A 22,022-nucleotide genomic window follows, 5' to 3' on the forward strand; every position below is an offset into this window, starting at 1 on the left:
CAGGACTAAAGCAGGACTAAAGCAGGACTAAAGCAGGACTAAACCAGGACTAAACCAGAACTAAAGCAGGACTAAACCAAGACTAAAGCAAGACTAAAGCAAGACTAAACCAGGACTAAACCAGGACTAAACCAGGACTAAACCAGGACTAAACCAGGACTAAACCAGGACTAAACCAGGACTAAAGCAGGACTAAAGCAGAACTAAACCAGGACTAAACCAGGACTAAACCAGGACTAAACCAGGACTAAACCAGGACTTAAACAGGACTTAAACAGGACTAAAGCAGAACTAAACCAGGGCTAAACCAGGACTAAACCAGGACTAAAACAGGACTAAACCAGGACTAAAGCAGGACTAAACCAGGACTAAACCAGGACTAAACCAGGACTAAACCAGGACTAAACCAGGACTAAACCAGGACTAAACCAGGACTAAACCAGGACTAAAGCAGGACTAAAGCAGGACTCTGCCAACCTTCAGTAGTGAGCAGAAAAGAGCAGCAGATGACACAGGACAACCACAGATCAGAGAGTTTTGATTTGAAATATAGTTTCAACTTCAAAAGGTTAAATAACATTCAAATCCTATATTTGGATTAGACATTAGAAAAAATATTAAATTAACTAGTACTGAACCTTTTGATATTATTTTAACTTCATATTTAAATAACGTGGTCCCAGATACATTGAAAAATCATGTCCAAGTCAAAACAGCAAAGCACTGGGTGAATACTCCAGTATAATTAGGCCTAGATGAGAAAACAAAGAGCTGTTCAGGAGTTAAAAAACACTTATTATATCATTTTTTGAGCTCAACATGTGATTAATTGCAATTGCAACTTTAAGCAGGAGATTAATCACAACATTTTAATCACTGCCCAGGTCTAATAAATAAACAAAAGCAGGATAAAATACATTTCAAAACAATAAAAGGTAACTAAATATATGATCTAAATATGTTATGTGTTAGCAGTTAATAACACATACAAGTAAAATACCTCCCCTTTAAGGCCAATTAAATTCAATACATTTAACATACTGTATTCATTCTGTCATAAATGTGTTTATTTAGTCTCTGCAGCAGAAAATTTCCAGCGTAATACATTAGAGCGTTCAGAGTAGCAGTGGTGTTGTGCTGATTGCGCTGCCCCCTGCTGTACGATCCTCCTCAACCTGCATGTTTACCCTAGCTCCAGCGCTAATTTTAGCCTCTCCACTGATGAGCGCTCCGTCTCGATGCTAACCAGGCCTCGCAGATTATACGTGTGATACGATGATCCTGCCCCGGTCTGATACTGGTGCTATCTGTGCCACTGAAGACGCTGCGTGCTTTTGAATGGAGGTCAATGATCCCAGGGCCCTCCATTGTTCTAACAGGCAGGTGAAAAGAAGAGTCAGGATGTCCCGTAGTGAAGCAGTGTGAGGGGAAGTGGTGAAGTCAGGGTTTCAGGGTAATGATTCCTCCCTGATTTGAAGGATTTTGCAAGGATAGAAAAGATGGAGTAGCTAAAAATTGTAATCTGTACAAAGTAAGATTGTTCGAGTAGAAATATAGAGCAGTGTAAAGAGTAAAAAGAGTCAGAAAGTATTTGGGAAAAGTACTACTCAAAGGATAGACGCAAAAATGAGACGAACTAAATCAGATCTGAAGGAGCATTTCAAGAAACAAAAATGTTCAAATCATTTCATATTGTCGACATAAAGCTTTTGTCACTCACAGAGGGAAGAGCAGCCAAAATTTTTACTTAAGTAAGAGTACTATTACGTCAAACAATGTAGGAGCCCCTAGAAAAGTACGCTGAAAAGTAGAATATCTTTAAAAAGTACCTTGAGTAAGCTATTACCCACCCCTGCACTTTGTATCACTAAACTGCACGTGTTGATTGAAAGATTATTATTTATACTGATAAAATAACACAAAAAAATACAAAACTTTGCTGGAAGAAAGCATAATTACTAACAGTAAGCAGCGGCGGTTAGCATCCACACTAGCGAAATGGTAAAAATCCTACTTGATTTTTATCGATTATTACTTTTGGGGCTTACTTCTGGGCGGACTTACTGGTTAAATCACTAGACAAAGGATAAAGTTTATTTTTTGTGAATAGTTTGAGAATGTTCAAACAGAAGTAGAACTAGTAATGTTGAACTACCACTATTTTGTACTGAAAATGTGCAAAAAAGAGAGTTTTTAATCATTGTGGTATAATTGTGATCTAATATGAAATGTTGTGCCATTTCCTATCCTGGACAATAGGTAAAATATTAGTGTAGTATTTGTGTAAAGTTGTGTAATCCTGTCTTGTCAGGCTACCAGCTGTAAAGTACACCTGACCGGAGTGTACACCTGTAGGTCAAGATTTGATGGAGAAGTGCTGTTCTTTACAAAATTGATGTTTGGTTAAAGGGCCCATATTACACTATTTTCTAAAGTTGTTGATGCTACAGGCTGGACCACAGTTGAAAAATACTTGAATAAATATTTTTCTTTTATTTTTCAGAGCATTTAGAACGACCCTTCTGACATTAATATGAGCAAATACAGCACTGGGGAACAAACCCTCATTGTACAGTGGTACTTTGAGTCACATGGGTCAAATTCAGAAACCCAGTGGTGTTACCCTCGACATCTTAATACCAGAGATGCCCCGAGAGTAAACGCCATTAAAGGAATAATAAGTTGTTTTCAAAGACAGGAGCAGTATGTGATCTCCACAGACCTGACTAGTCCTGATTTCTTTCTGTGGGGCAATCTTAAAGAAAAGGTGTTTGTGAATAAACCTCAGACAATAAGTGAGTTAAAATGTAATATCGAGGATCAAATAAGAGCCATTAGCCCAGAAACGCTTTAAAATGTTATGCAAAGTGTGTTGGATCGGGCTATTCAGTGTGAAACCGAAAATGGTGGACACTTTTAAAAAATGTGGTCATTTTTACTTCTCCTAGTTTAAGTAGTGATAAGTTCAAGTGTAAGTGAACAATTATACCCATATATATTGCCAAAAATCTCCGAAGGTTCAGTTTACCTTCTGCTAAACAGGACTTTTGGGTATAATTTTCCTCATCCAAAATACACTCACCTAAAGGATTATTAGGAACACCTGTTCAATTTCTCCTTAATGCAATTATCTAATCAATCAATCACATGGCAGTTGCTTCAATGCATTTAGGGCTGTGGTCCTGGTCAAGACAATCTCCTGAACTCCAAACTGAATGTCAGAATGAGAAAGAAAGGTGATTTAAGCAATTTTGAGCGTGGCATGGTTGTTGGTGCCAGACGGGCCGGTCTGAGTATTTCACAATCTGCTCAGTTACTGGGATTTTCACGCACAACCATTTCTAGGGTTTACAAAGAATGGTGTGAAAAGGGAAAAACATCCAGTATGCGGCAGTCCTGTGGGCGAAAATGCCTCATTGATGCTAGAGGGCAGAGGAGAATGGGCCGAGTGATTCAAGCTGATAGAAGAGCAACGTTGACTGAAATAACCATTCATTACAATCGAGGAAAGCAGCAAAGCATTTGTGAAGCCACAACACGCACAACCTTGAGGCGGATGGGCTACAACAGCAGGAGACCCCACCGGGTACCACTCATCTCCACTACAAATGGGAAAAAGAGGCTACAATTTGCACAAGCTCACCAAAATTGGACAGTTGAAGACTGGAAAAATGGTGCCTGGTCTGATGAGTCTCGATTTCTGTTGAGACATTCAAATGGTAGAGTCAGAATTTGGCATAAAGAGAATGAGAACATGGATCCATCATGCCTTGTTACCACTGTGCAGGCTGGTGGTGGTGGTGTAATGGTGTGGGGGATGTTTTCTTGGCACACTTTAGGTCCCTTAGTGCCAATTGGGCATCGTTTAAATGCCACGGGCTACCTGAACATTGTTTCTGACCATGTCCATCCCTTCATGACCACCATGTACCCATCCTCTGATGGCTACTTCCAGCAGGATAATGCACCATGTCATAAAGCTCGAATCATTTCAAATTGTTTCTTGAACATGACAATGAGTTCACTGTACTACAATGGCCCCCACAGTCACCAGATCTCAACCCGATAGAGCATCTTTGGGATGTGGTGGAACGGGAGCTTCGTGCCCTGGATGTGCAGCCCACAAATCTCCAACTACAAGATGCTCCTATCAATATGGGCCAACATTTGTAAAGAATGAATCAGCACCTTGTTGAATCAATGCCACGTAGAATTAAGGCAGTTCTGAAGGTGAAAGGGGGTCAAACACCGTATTAGTATGGTGTTCCTAATAATCCTTCAGGTGAGTGTATATCTGGAGTTATGTTTTTGTTTCATTCACACATGTTCAACACACAATCCCTGCATATTCTTCTCTCAAACACTTGTGATGTCATGTGGTAACACAGGAAGTTCTCCACTGTGTTTTTAAACTCCATGCACCTTCACTAGAGTCATTTGGATAATGTCAGCACTGGTAAAACAAAAACAAATAGTAAAAGTAGCTGTTCACGAGGTGGAACAGAGCATAAAGTTACTCAAACATGTGTGAATGAAACAAAACACAACTCCGGGTATGTTTTGGATGAAGTAACAACATGGCAACATGACTTAAACCTCACAAAAGTCTAACTGCGTAATATAGGACCCTTAAATATGTTCTCTGCTTCTGACCTGAGGAGTACCTAGCAGGAGGATTAGTCTACGTGTTTGGGGGGTTCAGCCGAAGATAAGGATATAAATGTAACAATATAGATCAGGTATATGAGCCTTGTTTGCTAATGACATCTTAGTTTCTGACACTTATTTGACATGTAGGATGCTCCGTATGGCACCTGTCACTATCTGTCACTACCTGTCACTGCGGTAACCATGACTGTGTACAGCGCCACAGCTCCCTGCACCCTGTTGTCTGCTTTTGTCACCCACAGACAGGAGACAAACGAGATACGTCGATTTGAAAAACAGCATAGAGGAAACATTAACATCTTTTTGTAATTATGATTTTGTGGGTTTGAATTGCATGAGTCTGTACAGGTTTTTGTTTTAGGACGAGGTGTAGGAAGCATGGCATGCGGTTAAGTTACAATATAGAATTAACCTAAGATCCAGAATACAATACTTTAGGAAGATGTGATGCATGAGCTGGCTGTGTTAAAAAAACAAATATGGCTGCTAATGAGGAAAAAAGAAAGAAAAAATATCACAGGGGACTGAAAAACACAGCGGATTTCTGCAGAATCAATGAACAAAGCCCTAAAACCAATGGTGGATGAAGTACTCAGTTTTGTTGCTTAACTAAAAGTACAAATATAGAGGTAAAAAGTTACTCAAGCAACAGTAAAATGAGTGTATCAGATGAAAAAATCAACTTAAGTAAAAGTATTTAAGTACCCATTTAGTGTTAAATGTATTGATATTGATGCAAAAATCATGCATATTTTGGTCTGTAGTAACAATATGAATCACTGTTTTACTTTTACTTATGAATTTTGAGTATTTATTTTTGTTTTGCTCAAAGCCGAAGCTTGAACTCGAAAACTTTAGTCAGGATGTGGCCATGGTAAAAATAACCCCTCGAATCATATGAAAAGTACTTTTTACTTTTCAGTCCAGTTAAAAAATGTAGTGAAGTGGAAAGTACAGATACCTAAAAGTACAGTACTTTACTACTTGTACTTTGTTACCTTCCACCTCTGCTGAAAACACAGTGCCCAGACTGATATCCTCTGAATGAAAAATACAGAAACATTACAAATTGATGATGTAACATTTAGTATGAGGAAAAAGTGAGTATTGTAGTTTGGGCCTGATATTTGAATATTCAAAACACCACTGTTGAAATCACAAGAACTTCCCTGTCATTTGTTTAGTCATCAGATTAAAGCCCTACAGTGGAACATTCCAGCCAAGTAACAACATCACCATGGAAACGAGAAGGTAGGATACACCACCAGGACAAGTTATGAGTCAGGTCTGCAGAGAGACAGTCCTGCAGACAGTGAGGTTGTCTGCATTTAAAGGTTTCTGACCGATACAAACACCAGTATTATGTACGTTCTGTATTTACTATTTATTCAATGACAGATGTTTTTATTGCTCAAAATTACCTTGGAATTGTTATTGTGGTGTCACTTCTTCACAAATCTGACCTGTTTGTTTTCATGGAGATGTACAAGTTTGATGTCATTGTGGAACATTACAGACAAGACAATGGAGACAAGTAGAAGGCAGCCCTCTACCTTTAAAACTATATAGTGCACCTTCAAATTATGCTTTTAATTTAGTCTATTTATTGGTTGAAATGTTACGCAGTAGTGCTTTAGTTTGTAATTTGTGTTTATTGGGAATTTTAAGTTATTGAAGGCTATAGTCATTTTTTACTTTTCTCATTCACTTGTCATATCCTGCTGCATCTGTAGGTGTCACTGGATAAAAAAAAGCTAGACATAAATTAAAAAACAAAACAAACAAAAAAAAAAAACAAAAAAAAACCCACAAAGACATATGTAGTTTATTTTTTAATTTTCCAGAAAGCTTTAGAAAATTATTTGGTTCATTTATGCTAGGAGGCTAACAATATTTGACAACAAAAGTAGGCCACTGCTTTTTATTAGCATGACTTTGCCTTGACGCTTGGACGTGATGGAGTGTCTCTGTCTCTGGTTTAGTCCATGAAAGAAAGTGGAGAGGAGGAGGAAAGGAGGGGGAGGAGACAAACAGGAGAAGAGGAGGAGTGGAGCAGGAGTACAGGAGCAGGAGGAAAGGAGGAAAAGAGGAGGAGAGGAGGAGTGGAGCTGGAGCAGAGGAGGAGAGAAGTAGAGGAGGTTGTGATGAATGGGGCTGTTGACTTTATTTCCACGATGTACGTGTTGAAAAGGCCAAGCTAAGGTCTTCTCTCAGACTCATGCTGCTGGGGGACAGGTGTAGTGACGTGGGAACATGCACACAGATATATCAGAAGAAGTGTAGTGTCACATGGCTGTGGCTAGTACACGTTTTTGTTGCCTTTGTCTGATTTGCCCATAGAACCAGGCAGACCACTCATGTCCCAGTGTACAAAGATAACTTCTCACCAGACTGATATGTGTTTCTCTTAAGTGAGTTCGACAACTGGGATGACTTTCACTGAAAGCGATCTGGAAAAGGCAGAACATCGTGATGAATATTTGAAGCATCGCAACAGTGGAGCAAGATGAAAAATCAAACTTTTTTTTACATCCACTGGAGAGAAAAGCACAGACATCTTCCCTGTCCACAAATTCACAAAGTGCTAACCTTCTGTACGGTTTTCACAAACTAAATAATCGGTATTGACACTAAAATAGGCTGAAGAACTTCTGTCGGCGTCGCCATGTTTGCTTTGGCTTGTTGTTGTTGTTTGCTTGGTCTTTAGCTTTTACACAAACCTCAAAGCTGCTCTGAGATTAGTCAGCGACCATCAGCACCAGCCCTATCACACCAGTGAGAATATGTCAAGGTGGATTCTTGTGAGTTTATGAGCTCAGAAACATCGCAAGAATCCATCTTGCTGTGCACGGATAGGTCCAAAAGACAGAAATGAGAGATGTTCAGAGTTGTTTATTAATTAATGTCAAAGCGATATCTCATTGTGTCATGACAGAATTTCTTGAGATACACATTTTCTGGGCAACACACTGCTCTGTCTGAATATGTTATAAGCTACACTGAAGTCTGAGCACAGTCTGACCTCTGACATGTGTCATAGTTTTCTCTCAAGTTACATTAAAGAGGTACTATGTAAGTTTTCTTTCCATGGAGAGGTGTTGTTTTGCGGGGAATGTTCCATAAAATGGCATAATCTCCATGGAGACAAGCAGGTGATCAAACCAAGTGTCTTTTTAAATTAATAATTATACCTCTAATTAAATTAATAAAAGCCAGATACATTTATACTGTGGAACATTCCACTCAAAACAGTATCATTTTTATATGACAAGTGCCACCAGAGAACTGCACCTTTAAAGCCACAGGGTTGCATTAGCTCACTCCAGTCTTTCAGTTTGTCCTTTGAGCACATACTATATCAGCAGGATTGCAACATGTGAAAGCTGGATTCAGAGGAAGTGAAACAGGCAGTTCTCAGCTCTGTATCTGACAGAAGGAGCAATGTAAACTTCACAGACAAAAACGAGTGAGACAGAAGAAGCACTGATCCTCTCCTTCAAATAGGACACATGAAAGTCCATGCTCTCCACACACAGACACACATGTTCTTCATTCTGTCTGTGATCTGCAAACATCACTCATTGGTTTGTCTCAAGGCCTTTTGAGAGTGACATGCTTTGTGTATCATGGTCTTTAGTCTCACTCACGTTTCATGTTGACAACACGTAAATGAGACAACACATGGTTGCGTGGATCATTTATGCCATTTCGTATCTAAGACACTTCAGTGCTTGGGTCCCCGTGTGTCGCCATAACCTCAACAGAACACAAAATTATGTCACTAAAAAATAACAATATTGACAGTTCTCTGGTGAGATTACAGGTCTCAGTGACAGTTACTCCCCATATTTTACAGGATGGACCTGTTTCTCCATCCAAGCCTTGCCATCATATACACTCTTTTAAAATAACTACCGGTATATAATACTATAAGATACTAATTTAAAATAATATTCAAAATATGACCCATCTGTGTCCCCAAATATGAGGTACTGCTGATTTCTTCTTAGTCACAAAAACATTGGACATGATGTCACATTACTGATTATCCAATCAGAAAGCAGAATGGACATGAGTCTCTCATTTAGATTGCCAGTTTCAATGCTAAAATCCCATTGGTGTAAACCTAAAAGATGCTCTCAGATCTGAATGGTCACTACTTAAAGCCCAACAGCTCACTGAGTGAATTGTGGAGGTTGTGACTTGTTGTGCGCTACAAAAGTTTAGTTAATCACACTCCTTTCTTGTCTCTAGGCATCTCTCCTTCTCTTACAAAAGATGAACTTGGCTCTCCAACCTAACTTTGTGGTCCATTCTCTTTACATTCTCTTCTGATATCTCTCTCCAGGTCTTTATGGTCCATCTTCTGAAGACTGTCTCTTCTCACAAAACATGAACCTGTTTCTCAGTCAGAGCCTTGTGGTCCTGTCCATTCATTCACACTCCTTTCTCTCTTTTCTTTCTCCAGGTGTCCAAAGTGCACCACCTGAAGACCATGCACCCCTCCCCCTCGATCCTCTTACACAACACATACCTGTGTCTCCTGCAGAGCCTTGTGGCCCTTTACATTCATTCAAACTCCTCTTTCGTTCTCCTCTCTCCAGATGTCTGTGGTGCACCTCCTGAGGACCGTGCTCCTCTTACACAACAAGCACCTGTCTCTCCAGCAGAGCCTTGTGGTCCTGTCCGTTCATTCACTCTCCTCTTTCTCTCTCCTCTCTCCAGGTGTCCGTGGTGCACCTCCTGAAGACCGTGCGCCTGCTGCGCCTCCTCCGCCTGCTGCAGAAGATGGACCGGTACTCCCAGCACAGCACGGTGGTCCTGACCCTGCTCATGTCCATGTTCGCGCTGCTCGCTCACTGGATGGCGTGCATCTGGTACATCATCGGCAAAATGGAGATGGAGGCCAACGCGTACAACTGGGACATCGGTGAGTGATGGGGCACCATGAGAAGCACCGCGGGCAGGGGTATTCATCACAGAGCAATTCTCTCACTACATTAGGCGGTAATTAACTTGAAAAGTGATCAAGGTTTAATGAATGTGTTCCCAAAACACATCATTCGTTTGACTGTCTGATGATAGCTTGAGCAACAGTGGTTCAGAGTCAGGACAAAAGGTTATATATACAAATATGTTTGATTCTTTTTAGCTTTCTACCATGTTCTAATGTTGTTCCCTCATCAAAAACATGCCTCAAGTAATTTTATATGTCATCCATGCATGTTTGAGTATTTTAACAATCTCTCCCAGCACTACTCAAACCCTCCTTATGGTTAGCTCTAAGATTCTGTACAATGCCCAGCCTACTTCACCCCTGCTCCCACACAACAACACTCCATAAATACAAAAACATGATACAAAACTGTACACAGCAACTTGACAAACCTGGTGCGATGTGCAGTAGTTTTGATTGTATTGTGATAGCGTTCTAAAGAGGGAGTGCCTTTGCATGGGGCGTGAAAGGAGGGAGGCCTCAGAGCCTCAAAAATGAAAGTGAAACTTATAAAACACGGTGATGTAAGTATGTGTTAGAAGTGAATGTATCATAGAAGTGAGATCATCATGCTGCCTTTAAACAACATACTAAGTTCAAACAATTAAATTTAATAAGTTTCTCTCCATTTGCTCCCCACGCTAAGTCACTCCCCCTTCAGAGCACTATCACAACCCAATCCCTCTAATGACACTACTGCACAGGTTTGTAAAGTTGTAGCGTATTGTTTTGTATACTGCTTTTGTATATAGTTATGAAAAAATGCTCAGCAGGCTTGTGGGGTGTCTTGAATCTTGGACAGGATCATACTGCTAACTGTAAGAAGGGTTCGAATGGGGCCCAGGAAAGAGCGCTAGATTATTCAAACCTGCGTGGATGAATGGGTGGATGGTAGAACGCTTCATAATACCTACTCTTTATATTTACCAATTTAAATGAATTATTCTCAACTCTGTTCTGAGTGAGGAGCAATGAACAGATTAGCAGAATAATAATAATATTAAGTCAGCTGATGTAGGAGAGATGGAAAGAACCATGGACACGGGACACTGGCATATGGAAGAAGTGAAGGAGGAGAAGCTGAGGAGGCTCATGGTTCTGATGCTGCGGTAGATGGCCTGAAAGAAATAGTTTTACTTGAGTCATTTTTTGGGCCACTACTTTTTACTTTAACTTGAGTAATGGTACAGTTTGGCTCATCTATCCACCTCCGCATAACAAAATATTATAATTGTTTATATGGACAACAATAAACCCCCCTTTCCACCCCCATCCACATCTTAAGCTAAATCAATGCAAGTCTTAACAGCACCCACGCTCCGCCGCTCCCCTTGGAGCCCATGGAACAATGCACAAATATCGACCGGATGCTGATAATGAAAGCAGCCATCATTTTCCACTTAAGCACACGTATCCCTGCCCCATTCCCTACCCCTCTACCCCTACCCCCTGTACTCCCCTGCTCCTGCACCTCAATGAGGTATTCATAAAGGCTATAGAACATGCATGGAGTAAAGGACACATTGTATACTTTATTTACATTGTTAGCGGCTTTTACTACATGTTCTTGAGTACCTTTGGTTCAGTATGTCATGTTTTAGAGCTCAAAATAATGACCATGTATAGAACTAGACATTATTCTTCAGCTTGCTCTCTGTGCTGGAATCTGGTGTAGGGCTCCATCTACTAACCATACTTGTGAGTTTATAAACTCAGGAGAATCTGTCTCAGCATGTTCCTGATGGTGCAATTGGGCCCAGATCACCAGTGTTTCAGATTAATCACAGATCAACATTGTGGTTTGGATGGAAGCCAAAGGTCTTGGTTTTGGTTTGATGCTGACAGACACCTCTACCAAAACTACTGACAATTTTGTCTGAAAAACATATATAGGGAAGTGCTTTGTGTGTCTGATCAGTCTGGCATGGATCAGTTACACTCTACTAGACACAGTTCAGTTCAACAGCAGAAATGCTTAGAATGAGTTTGGTGATGATTTAAACTGTGCAGAGTTTCTACCAATGATGCAACAAATCACAGTTTTTTGTAGTCCAAACAAAGCAGGGGACCCTACCTGTCTCCATCATGAAAGTTTTGAATTATAACATTTAAGTTTTCACCTTAAAAACTGGTCTCTATATTATAGTATGTTTCTTTGTCAAGACGACGTATGGACACAACCATTGTAGCTATTAATATTAAAATTTTAGATACATCTATTTTTGTTAATAATGATTTGTTCACATTAGTTTGGTAGAACACTGACATTAGATGAAGTACAAAAAAGCAAATTTTCAAAGTATTAAAAGGAAAACTAAAAGAAAATGGTCCAGCTCTATTAGTTTGAATGTGTTCTTGAGCAGAATCTTACACTCACACCCAATGTCGCTTACTATAGGATCCCATGACGATAATCCAACTAGTCTTTATTAATCCCACATACCTACCCCTCATGCCCACTACCCCTTCATCTGAGTTACACCACAGCTCTATGGGGCACGATAAACTGCAGTATTTCTCAAAGTACTCCTCATTATTTACCCTGTGACAGAAGATCGATACGGCCGCTTCGTGTGTTTCCTATTATTCAGCTCACCTGGTCTGGAGATGTGTGTTTCCAGGAGAGTTACCATTAAGGCATTCAGAACAGGGAGGTCAATGACAGCAAACATTGATTATGAAAAGTAGTGACACCAAACAGCTGTAATTAGTTATTATGGTGTTTTTTATGATTGATAATTAAAGTTTAAACCAGATTTAAACAGGTGTGAGTGACAGGACTAGAAGAAGATTAAACTGTGACTAAACTAGGTCTTTAAGTACACATATTATGTAAAATCGACTTTTTGAGCTTTTAAAGAAGACCTACTGTGCTTGTTTCTGCTATATAGGTGTAATTGTTAGAAAAATGCAGTGGCCAATGGGAGACAACGTTACCATAAACGTCATCACATAAAGAAGCCGTGTAACTGTCCGCAAACTCTTATATCTACACATTACAGTAACAAGCAGTGGATTTTCTTCATTTGTGCAAAAATGACTACACGACACTGCCGAATCGTACATGTATCACCGATCAAGACAGTAAAATTGATGAAAAAAAATAATTACAGAGGAGTAGGCATAAAAACAAGGGTTGATTGATGATATGGTGTCTTGAAAATAAGGAGAGGGTAAATGAGAAAGGGAAATGTTAGCTCTGAAAAGTCAATTTTGCGTAATAGGTCTGTTTTAAGGGTTAGAGTTGTAATAACGATTGTCCTGTGTAATAACTTCACTTAATGAGCCCTGAAAACATGCTATTTTGAATTTCCCAGGATTGTTATATCACAGGTAAAATTCCAGAGGTCACCTGGAAGGTTTTTAAGTCCATAAATCTAAATTGCATTCATTCCGACTGCATGTTTCTGTTAGCATGTTGTTAAAAGTTGTAAACTATATGGCGACATAACCCCAGTTTTGACTTTAGTAGAAGCCTGGTATCTATTGTTTGAAGATAGTCATTATTTTAAGTTGTAAAACATGAGATGCCAAAGCCAAAGTACTCAAGAGCATGTTTAAAGGCCAATAACAACACAAATAATACATAATATTTGTTATTTAAAGAGGAGGTACATGTCTATGGAGTATTAACACGAAACATATTTAGATCATATTTCCTTTTATTGTTTTAAAATGCTATACAAGTTTCTGCTTCGTTTTTGATGCTCTGAGTCTCGCCTCCCTTTGCTACCTGCGCTCCCCCTCAGAGCGCTATCACAACACAAGCAGAGTGCACCCCGCTAATAACTACTGCACATCTCACCAGGTTTATGAAGTTGTAGTGTATTGTTTTGTATCATGCTTTTATACATTAATGAAAAAGGAACATGCAGAAGGCTTACGGGCTGAGTCTTGGACAGAATCTTACTGTTAACCATGAAGAGGGTTGGAATCGGGCCCAGGAGAGATCACTAGATTACTCAAACATGCATGGATGACATTTAAAACCACTTCAGGCATGTTTTTGATGAGAGAACAATGTTTTAACAAGGTAGAAAGCTCCAAAAAGTACATTTAGCATAATACCTCCTCTTTAAAATGGACTAAAACTGGTCTATAACTGGACTGACCTGGACTCCTTCACTCCTTGCTCTATCAACCTCTCCTGTCCCTTTCTCTCTCCTCTCCTGCTCATCTCCTCTTCTTTCCTCCCTCCACTTTTCTCTAGTCCCTCCGCCCTCCTCCTGCCTATTTTATCCAACTCCTCTCTCCTACTTCTCCCTCTCCCTCTTTCCTCCACCAATCCCCTTTCTTTGCCTCTCGTTCTCGTTCACTTTCTTTCTTCTTCTACCCCCCTCATCTCCTCCCCTCTCTCTCCCTTCATCTCTTCCCCTTCTCGCTCCTCTCCCCCTTTCCCCCCCTCCTCCTGCCTCCTCTCTTCCCTGTCTCCTCTCCTCCACCTCTCCAATTCTCCCTGTCTCTTCTCCTCCCCTTCTCCTCCTCTCCATTTTTTTCTGCCTTTCTCCTCCCCTCTCCCTCCTTGTCTTCTCCTCCTCTCCTTTTATGCTTTTCCTTTCTTTTCCTTTTTCCTCCTCTTCCCCCTCTCTCCTTCCCTCTCCCCCCTCTTCTCATCTGTCCTCATCTCCTCCCCTCTCCCTCCTTTCATCACCTCCCCTTCTCGCTCCTCTACCCTTTTCCTCCTCCTGTCTCCTCTACTCCCTCTCTCCATTTTTCACTCCTCCTCTGCCTTTCTCCTCCCCTGTTTTCTCCCTCCTTCTCCTCCTGCTCCCCTTTTATACTTAGTTTCCTTCCCCCCTCTTCCCCCTCTTTCCTTCCTTCTCCCTCCTCTTCTCATCTGTCCTCGCGTCCTTCCCTCTCTCCTCTCTTCGTACCTTGTCCTCCTCTCCTCCCCTGTCTCTTCTCTGTCTCCGTCCTCTCTCCCATCCTTCCCCCCCTCTCTCTCTCCTCCTCCTCCTCTCTCTCCGTCCAGACAGAATGTGGAATAGCTTTGCTCCACTTGTACGCTCCGTTGCTCCGTTGCTCCGTTGCTCCGTTGCTCCGTCGCTCTGGCTTACACCGCTCACACACATAGATACTTTAATCCTGGTTAAGACCTGTCTGAGTCCGGGTTTTGATCTGGTTTGGATCACATTTGGACCTTTGTTCACTTTAATCCTGGTTTAGTCCCATTGTTAGTCACGATTTTAGACCAAGTTGTACCGTCTGACCCTCTCCTCACAACCAAACCCGAACTAACTGTGCCGTTTTCTCAGTACAGTAATTATTTTAGGACACTAGCTGCTAATGTGTGCACATGTCAGATGATTTTTACTTGTCTAACAACTACTAGAAGGTTAACAACAACTAGCAATAACAGCACACCCATATTACTTCCTGGTTTGCAGATGATAAAGTCCTTTTTTATTTTATTTTTGTAATTTGTTTAACCTTGAGGCACCTCTTGGCTAAATGCAGACAGTATACAAAGGTCTAATACTGACCCCAAGAGCTGCTTATACAGTATATGTGTCCTGGGACTAGACATATTTGGCTCAACTATGGAAAAAAATGGGGACAACCACTTAACTTAGCTTGACTTAACTGAGATATTTATCTAATTTAGGTATTTAAGGTAAGGTATACTTTTTTAATTACTTGGTTCCTAACACTGCTTTGGCACTGCAAAGAAATCTAAAGACGTTTCAGTGTCGAAGAATCGTGATGAAATCGGTGGTTCTCAGACTGTAAATTATACTCCCAGATGAGAGGCAAGAGACAGATTTAAAGCAAAGTTATAAGCATGAGTCTATGGTTAGGACAGAAAGTGTATGAGGGAGACTGAGGTAAGAAGCTAGGCTAGGCTAAGTTAGTATTATGTTTGTCTGGCCGTTAGTGAGATATACACACTGGTAATCCTATGTTATATGATAGATATGATATGATGATTATTACATCATTATTTACATATTTGAGACAGTTTGTGGTTAAACGTATGATTTTGAAAGGTAATTGTTTCTTGTTTGAGGAATAAGGAACAAAACTAAAGCTAAAAATTAAAACTGGAAGCAGAAGGGCGTGCTTCAGTGGGAGGGCTTCCTGTCAACCCTTGATATTTGGTGAGAAATTGCCACTGTTGCATTGGAGATAAATGTTTCGGCCTCATTTGGACATTGCAGAGCCAGTTTTAAAGAAATAAGTTTTAGGGCTAAAATGATGAATCGAGTAAATTGAGTAATTCATGTATTTTAGATCCTCGAGTGAGTTTAGGTTCACATTAGGACTTTTGAAACTAGCCATGCTCAAGCACGATTATGTAGAGCTCTATGGCCCACGCTCACTACAGAAATGAGCCATGGCCCGATGACGACATCACATGCCTTTGTTTGTTTACATGTCGCTTTAGCAGAGAAAATAAGACCAGTATGAGGCAGATATGAGTCCTGCTGTGATACATGAGTTTATGGATTAAACCACAGTGTGGAGGAGCAAGGACAACAGGAGACGAGGCTTCAAAACTTCTGTCTGTCCACAATCCCCACTGAAGGTGAGCGTGCATTCTCCATGAGTTTGGAGCAGAGTTCATTTGTTTTTTCCTCTTATCCTCCATCCGCTCCGTGCACAAGACAGAGCTCATAAACATAAATGGTGCGTGTGTGCGTACATGAGCAACTGTACTGCGCTTTGGCTGCACACACTGAGACTTATGTAAAATGTTTTAATACATTTTGATCCCAGATATGTACTAATGATGCTTCTCCATCAGATAAAAACTCTAGGACAAGTTTTGATTCACATCAGAGATAGAATTTTAGACAGTTTGAAGTGTTGTGGATGAAAACTGTTGGAGGAGATGTCAAAAGATTATGATGATGATTTTGTCAATCCCGGGTTTGATCCAATATGGCCGACTTCCTGTAGGGTTTAGCAGGGCCATAATATATTTTTTACATGTCTTGACTTGACCTATTTTTGATGCTTTCATTTGTCTACAATGACATTCTGAGCCGGGCTTCTATTGGTGCAATGTCATTGTGTTGTTTTTTTGAGGTAGTACTACTGAGCCATCTTTCAATATTTGATTTTTTTCTGTTGTTTTATTATTTATATTAAGTCTTCGCTCAAAATTAGAGCTCACTAAACTCACTCCCTAGAGTCGCTTATGTGCCCTCTTTGCACATTTGTGCTTGGACCCTGTTTAGCTGTGAAGTTTCTGGTTGGACCCAAATGTGATTTCATCACTTAACAACTCTATTGATGACATTAAAACATTTGCATGTTGTGAAGTCATTTGAAGCACAGCAATTCAAATTGTGAGAATCTATGCTTTACAAACAATGAAATGGGAGGTTTTGTCCAGTTCTCATTTAGTGTACTTTATTCCTGAATGAACACCCAAATGATTACAACAATCTACAATGTGTCTATCACAAATGCACTGAGGAACAGTAGTGTTGTTATGAGGGGCTGATGTCTGAGGTGACAGTAAGACTTAAACATTCCCTGGTGTGTCTTTGTCTCCACCACAGAGCTCAGGGGAAATATGGCTTCTCTTCTGTCATTTAGACCTTTTCCAGCTACTTTATCCATGGACTGTCACTTTGAAATAACGTACAAGCTCAATTACAGGGGAGTAAAGTAACTGATAGGCTACTCATGCTACTGCAGTTGAGTACATTTTAGAAGTAATTCTCTGTACTTTAGCACAATTTAGTAGATTTCTAAACTTGTATTTGTAATTAGTGTTGTCATGATATTAACATTTCAAACTCGATTTCAGTGTGAGCAGTGAGTAGACTCAATGCTCAATACTGAATCTGTCAGAGGAGACTTACAGCCGTGCATCGCCTCGTCGCTCATTGGCTGCTATGTCAAGTACAGAAGGTTTATGAAATATCTCTCAGTAATGTTAATCAGATCATATTTTTGCAATCCATCTGAAAGTCTGTGTAATCCTTCAATTGACCAGATAGTATCTATGGTAAATCCATCTGAAATGTGAAACAAAACTTGTTTGTAAATGTCTTAAATAAATTTTAAACATGCACATGTAGGGGTCTGCTATCTCCGTGTCTCCATAGACATGTTATTGCTTTACTTGAAATGTTCCACACTATGGCATTGATCTTGCATTTACTCAGTTACTGATGTTTTTCTCTTTTTTTTGCTCAAAAATACTCAATACTTAGTGTGAGCAAGGTCAAGTCATTCTGCAGCTTTTTAGAAAAAGACTTTTTGGAATAAACTTGGAGCTCCGCAGCACCTCTGCTGTGGAGGGAGGACACACAGCAGAGCTTCTTTCAGTATTCTTTGGCATACAAGTGCACCTCTGCCCTGCAAATACACCATGTACAGCAGTGGTCCCCAACCTTTTTATCACCGCAGACCGGCCAAAGCTTGAAAATTTTACCTTGGGGCTCTACAAGTGGCGGAGCAGTTTTGAAAGCTTCATTGCCTCATTACAGAGCTGGTCGCCGCATATTATGCAGAGCGGGCTTGGTCTGTGGGAATCACCTGTCGCGATAAATCCATAGTTCAAGTAGAACTCTTGGTATTGTCTGTTAAAAGCTTTCTTTTACTTGGAAGTTGGCTCTTTTTCTGTCTCTTCACTGGGCCTTTTCCCCTTCAAAAAGAAACTTTCCAAAGACGTCTGTTTTTTACTCATTTTGCTAATTTGTGGGTTAAGTTGTCGGCGCTCAAGTGACGGAAATGTAACCGAGAGAATCCGGTCATTTTTCAAAATAAAAGATTTTTCAAAATAAATGATTGTTCAGACTCAGATAATAAATACAACGGAAATAATAAATTATTTCTTGGATGGCCGGTGGCCCGGTACCAATTGATCCACGGACCGGTACCGGTCCACGGCCCGGTGGTTGGGGACCACTAATGTACAGTCTGAGCCTGGCGGTATGCTGCATACTTTAATTTTCTTTACTTTCTTTATTTTCTGCAAACCAACACTTTAAGTATTTATATAATAGTTTCTGGTTGCTGTATAAGCAAAGAGGCGTAGTTGACAAATATTGTTCTAATGGTTTAACACACACACACGCACACACACACATACACACACAGAGCTGTGGCTCTATCACCTGCATGTGATGACAGCCAGACTGAGTCACAGTGATGGACAGTTTTTATACAGAGGTGGTTGATAACAGGTGTAAGGCTTATAACAAACAGAGTGGCCAAACGGTTAGATAACAACTCATGGTTATCCAACAATCAGCTTTAGTAATTCCCAGGATCAAGTGGAACTCCCTCTGAGAAAAACTGCACAGACTTTGTGAGGAGAAAAAGTGTACTTAGAGACAATGAGGCTTTTCAGTACACTTTGTTTTACAGGGGATCTGTCCCCATTTGAGAAGGTCTTTAGAAAGACTGGAGAGGAAACAGAGCTGTGACACACCCTCCCAGTGAAGAGGTTTAAGATTTGATTCTCAAAGAGAGGTATTATGCAAAATCGATTTTTGGGATCTTTCTACCATATTATAATGTTGTTCCCTCATCAAAAACATCGAGAGGTGTCATGTGTCATTCATGCATGTTTGAGTTATCCTACAATCTCTCCTGCGCACTATGCAGATTCTACGATTCTATCTAAAGCTCCACCCACAAGCTTAGGTCACTTATGCTCCTGCACAGCAATTTTCCATCAATATACTCAAGCATGATACAAAACAATACACTACAACTTCACAAACCTGATGCAATGCGTCAAAAGTGGGTTTCATGCTGATCTATGACTGAACACAGCTTGTCTCTCACCTGTCCCCTTTCCCCCTGCCCCCCATTCCCTGTTCCCCCTGCCCCTCTCTCCTCCTGCCCCCCTGTCTTTCTGTCCTAGGTTGGCTGCACGAGCTGGGGAAGCGTCTGGAGTCTCCGTACTACAGTCTGGGAGCAGTGAACGGCAGCAGCAGTGGTCCGTCCATCCGCAGTGTCTACATCGCATCCCTGTACTTCACCCTGAGCAGCCTCACCAGTGTGGGCTTTGGGAATGTGTCAGCCAATACTGATGCAGAGAAGATATTCTCTGTCTGCGTCATGCTCATAGGAGGTACTACTACTGTTACTACTGCTACTATTACTACTATTATCACTACTACTGCATACTAGCGCTATTATAGTAGTGCTCAGCAGTATGGGCTTTGGCAACGTGTCTGCGTCATGCTTAAAGGAGGTACTACTACTACTGCTACTACTATTAGCACTGCTGCTTCTAATAGTGCTACTACTATTAATGCTCCTGCTACTGCTACTAGTACTATTGCATCTACTACAACTATTTACATACTTATATTATTACTACTGCTGCTACTATTACAATAACTGCTACTGGTACTACTGCTTCTATTTGCACTACTGCTTCTACTACTATGGCTACTACCACAACTATTTATACACATATTATTACTTCTACTAAAATCACAATAATACAAATCAAAACATAAATAATCATAAATAATCATCATAAAATGTATATTAAAGAGACACGTGCACAATATCATATGCACAGCGGATGGAGACTGGATTTAAACATTGTCAAAGTAGAGGCCTGTCTCACATCTTCAGGAAGAATAGAAACGAGGCACCAGTCAGACACGGAAGAAAACTCAACATGACAATGCTGCAAGCCCGGCCGATGTCCCGCCCCCGAGAGCTATATACCCCACAGTGATCGGTAGATTCGTTCAGCTCTGCACACAACACTGTAAATTGCCTTACATATCAAACTCGCGGGCGCACTAACATTAAAGTTACATATTAAGGCGGGGGCCGCAAACTCGGGGCCCCAGGGCCACAATTGGCCCGCAGGCCGCGAGTCTGAGACCCCTGCTGTAGATGAACCCTCCATAACCCTGTATGGAGACACAGGGAGGGCATCTGACACACAGAGACATTTAGTTAAAATAATTTGTTTTTGTGATTTCGTAAGTTAAAAATTCTACCATTTTTTTTCTTAAAGGGACGGTCCTCTGTTAGCCAATTAAACAACACAGTTACAAAAGAAAATCTCATAACCCCTGAAAGTTATGTTCATCTGCTTTGGCCTGCTCTGATGCAAACTTTTTTTCCACAACAGTGAATGCCAGGTCTATTTAACACTATTTTAGGTGAAGTAGGCCACCACAGAGTTTGTCTGTAGCCCAAAAATACTTTTTCTATTGTTTTTCCATTTGTTTCACTAACACAGGTAACATCATTATATATTTAAAATTAGTAAAAATCGTGCCTACTTTCTTCATTTTTAAAATAAATTATTATTATTATTATTATTATTATTATTATTATTATTATTATTTTATTGTAGAAAAGTCAATATCACAAAGATAAGATACAGAACACAACATAAGAAAACATAGAATGCCAGGGGGAGTCATACATAGGAAAAAGAAAACAAATTAAAGCCGCAAGCGGCATCGAACGGCCCTCACGGGCCGTGCTTCGCACTCGGCCGAGCCGGCACTCCCTGTGTGTGGCGCTGACGTGCCACTTGTCCCTTTTTTACTACTTTCTACGACTTTGGGCTGCACTTGTCACAAAACAAGTCAAAACACATTGGAAGTGCTGATGCACAAAATGCAAAAACATGGGTTTTCCAGGCATCGCCATGGCAACACCATGCAACATTGAGTCAATAGGCGAAGCTGACATGCTAGCAAGAACAAATATGCATGTCCCATGCCTACGGCATGGGTTGCTAGGACACAGGAGTTCTGTGCAGGGGGCGATGGGGGACGACTCCTCCTATTGACTCCTGTTGACGCATGTCAGCGTCAACATTGAGTCACTCATCGTTGCGGAAGCAATAGGCCCTACGCCCTGTATGGGCTCGGGCCTAATAATCATCATGAGATTGACATTAATGAAGAAAAGTGCAGAATAAAACTCTAGTTCCAGTTTAGTTCCGGTTTCGTCCTGGTTTAGTCCTGATTTAGTCCTGGTTTAGCTCTGGTTTAGTCCTGATTTAGTCCTGGTTTAGCTCTGGTTCAGTCCTGGTTTTGTCCTGGTTTAGTCCTGGTTTAGCTCTGGTTTAGTCCTGGTTTTGTCCTGGTTTAGTCCTGGTTTAGCTCTGGTTTTGTCCTGGTTTAGTCCTGGTTTAGCCCTGGTTCAGTCCTGGTTTTGTCCTGGTTTAGTCCTGGTTTAGCTCTGGTTTAGTCCTGGTTTAGTCCCGGTTTAGTCCGTGTTTAGTCCTGGTTTAGTCCTGGTTTAGCTCTGGTTTAGTCCTGATTTAGTCCTGGTTTAGCTCTGGTTCAGTCCTGTCTTTGTCCTGGTTTAGTCCTGGTTTAGCTCTGGTTTAGTCCTGGTTTAGTCCCGGTTTAGTCCCGGTTTAATCCTGACTTAGTCCTGGTTTAGCTCTGGTTTAGTCCCGGTT

At 40.7% G+C, this 22,022-nt stretch overlaps 1 protein-coding gene across 1 annotated transcript in view; it reads left to right on the forward strand.

Annotated features, from left to right (window-relative positions):
- The window catches only part of kcnh8 (potassium voltage-gated channel, subfamily H (eag-related), member 8), a 153,415-nt gene that overhangs the window by 84,287 nt on the left and 47,106 nt on the right, over positions 1–22,022 (forward strand). The window contains exons 7-8 of the mRNA XM_055225495.1: positions 9,394–9,598; positions 19,494–19,703. Of these exons, the coding sequence (XP_055081470.1) occupies positions 9,394–9,598; positions 19,494–19,703 (415 nt within the window). The remainder of the gene's footprint in view (positions 1–9,393; positions 9,599–19,493; positions 19,704–22,022) is intronic.

Source organism: Periophthalmus magnuspinnatus, chromosome 11, assembly GCF_009829125.3.
Source record: "Periophthalmus magnuspinnatus isolate fPerMag1 chromosome 11, fPerMag1.2.pri, whole genome shotgun sequence".
Taxonomy (NCBI): domain Eukaryota; kingdom Metazoa; phylum Chordata; class Actinopteri; order Gobiiformes; family Gobiidae; genus Periophthalmus; species Periophthalmus magnuspinnatus.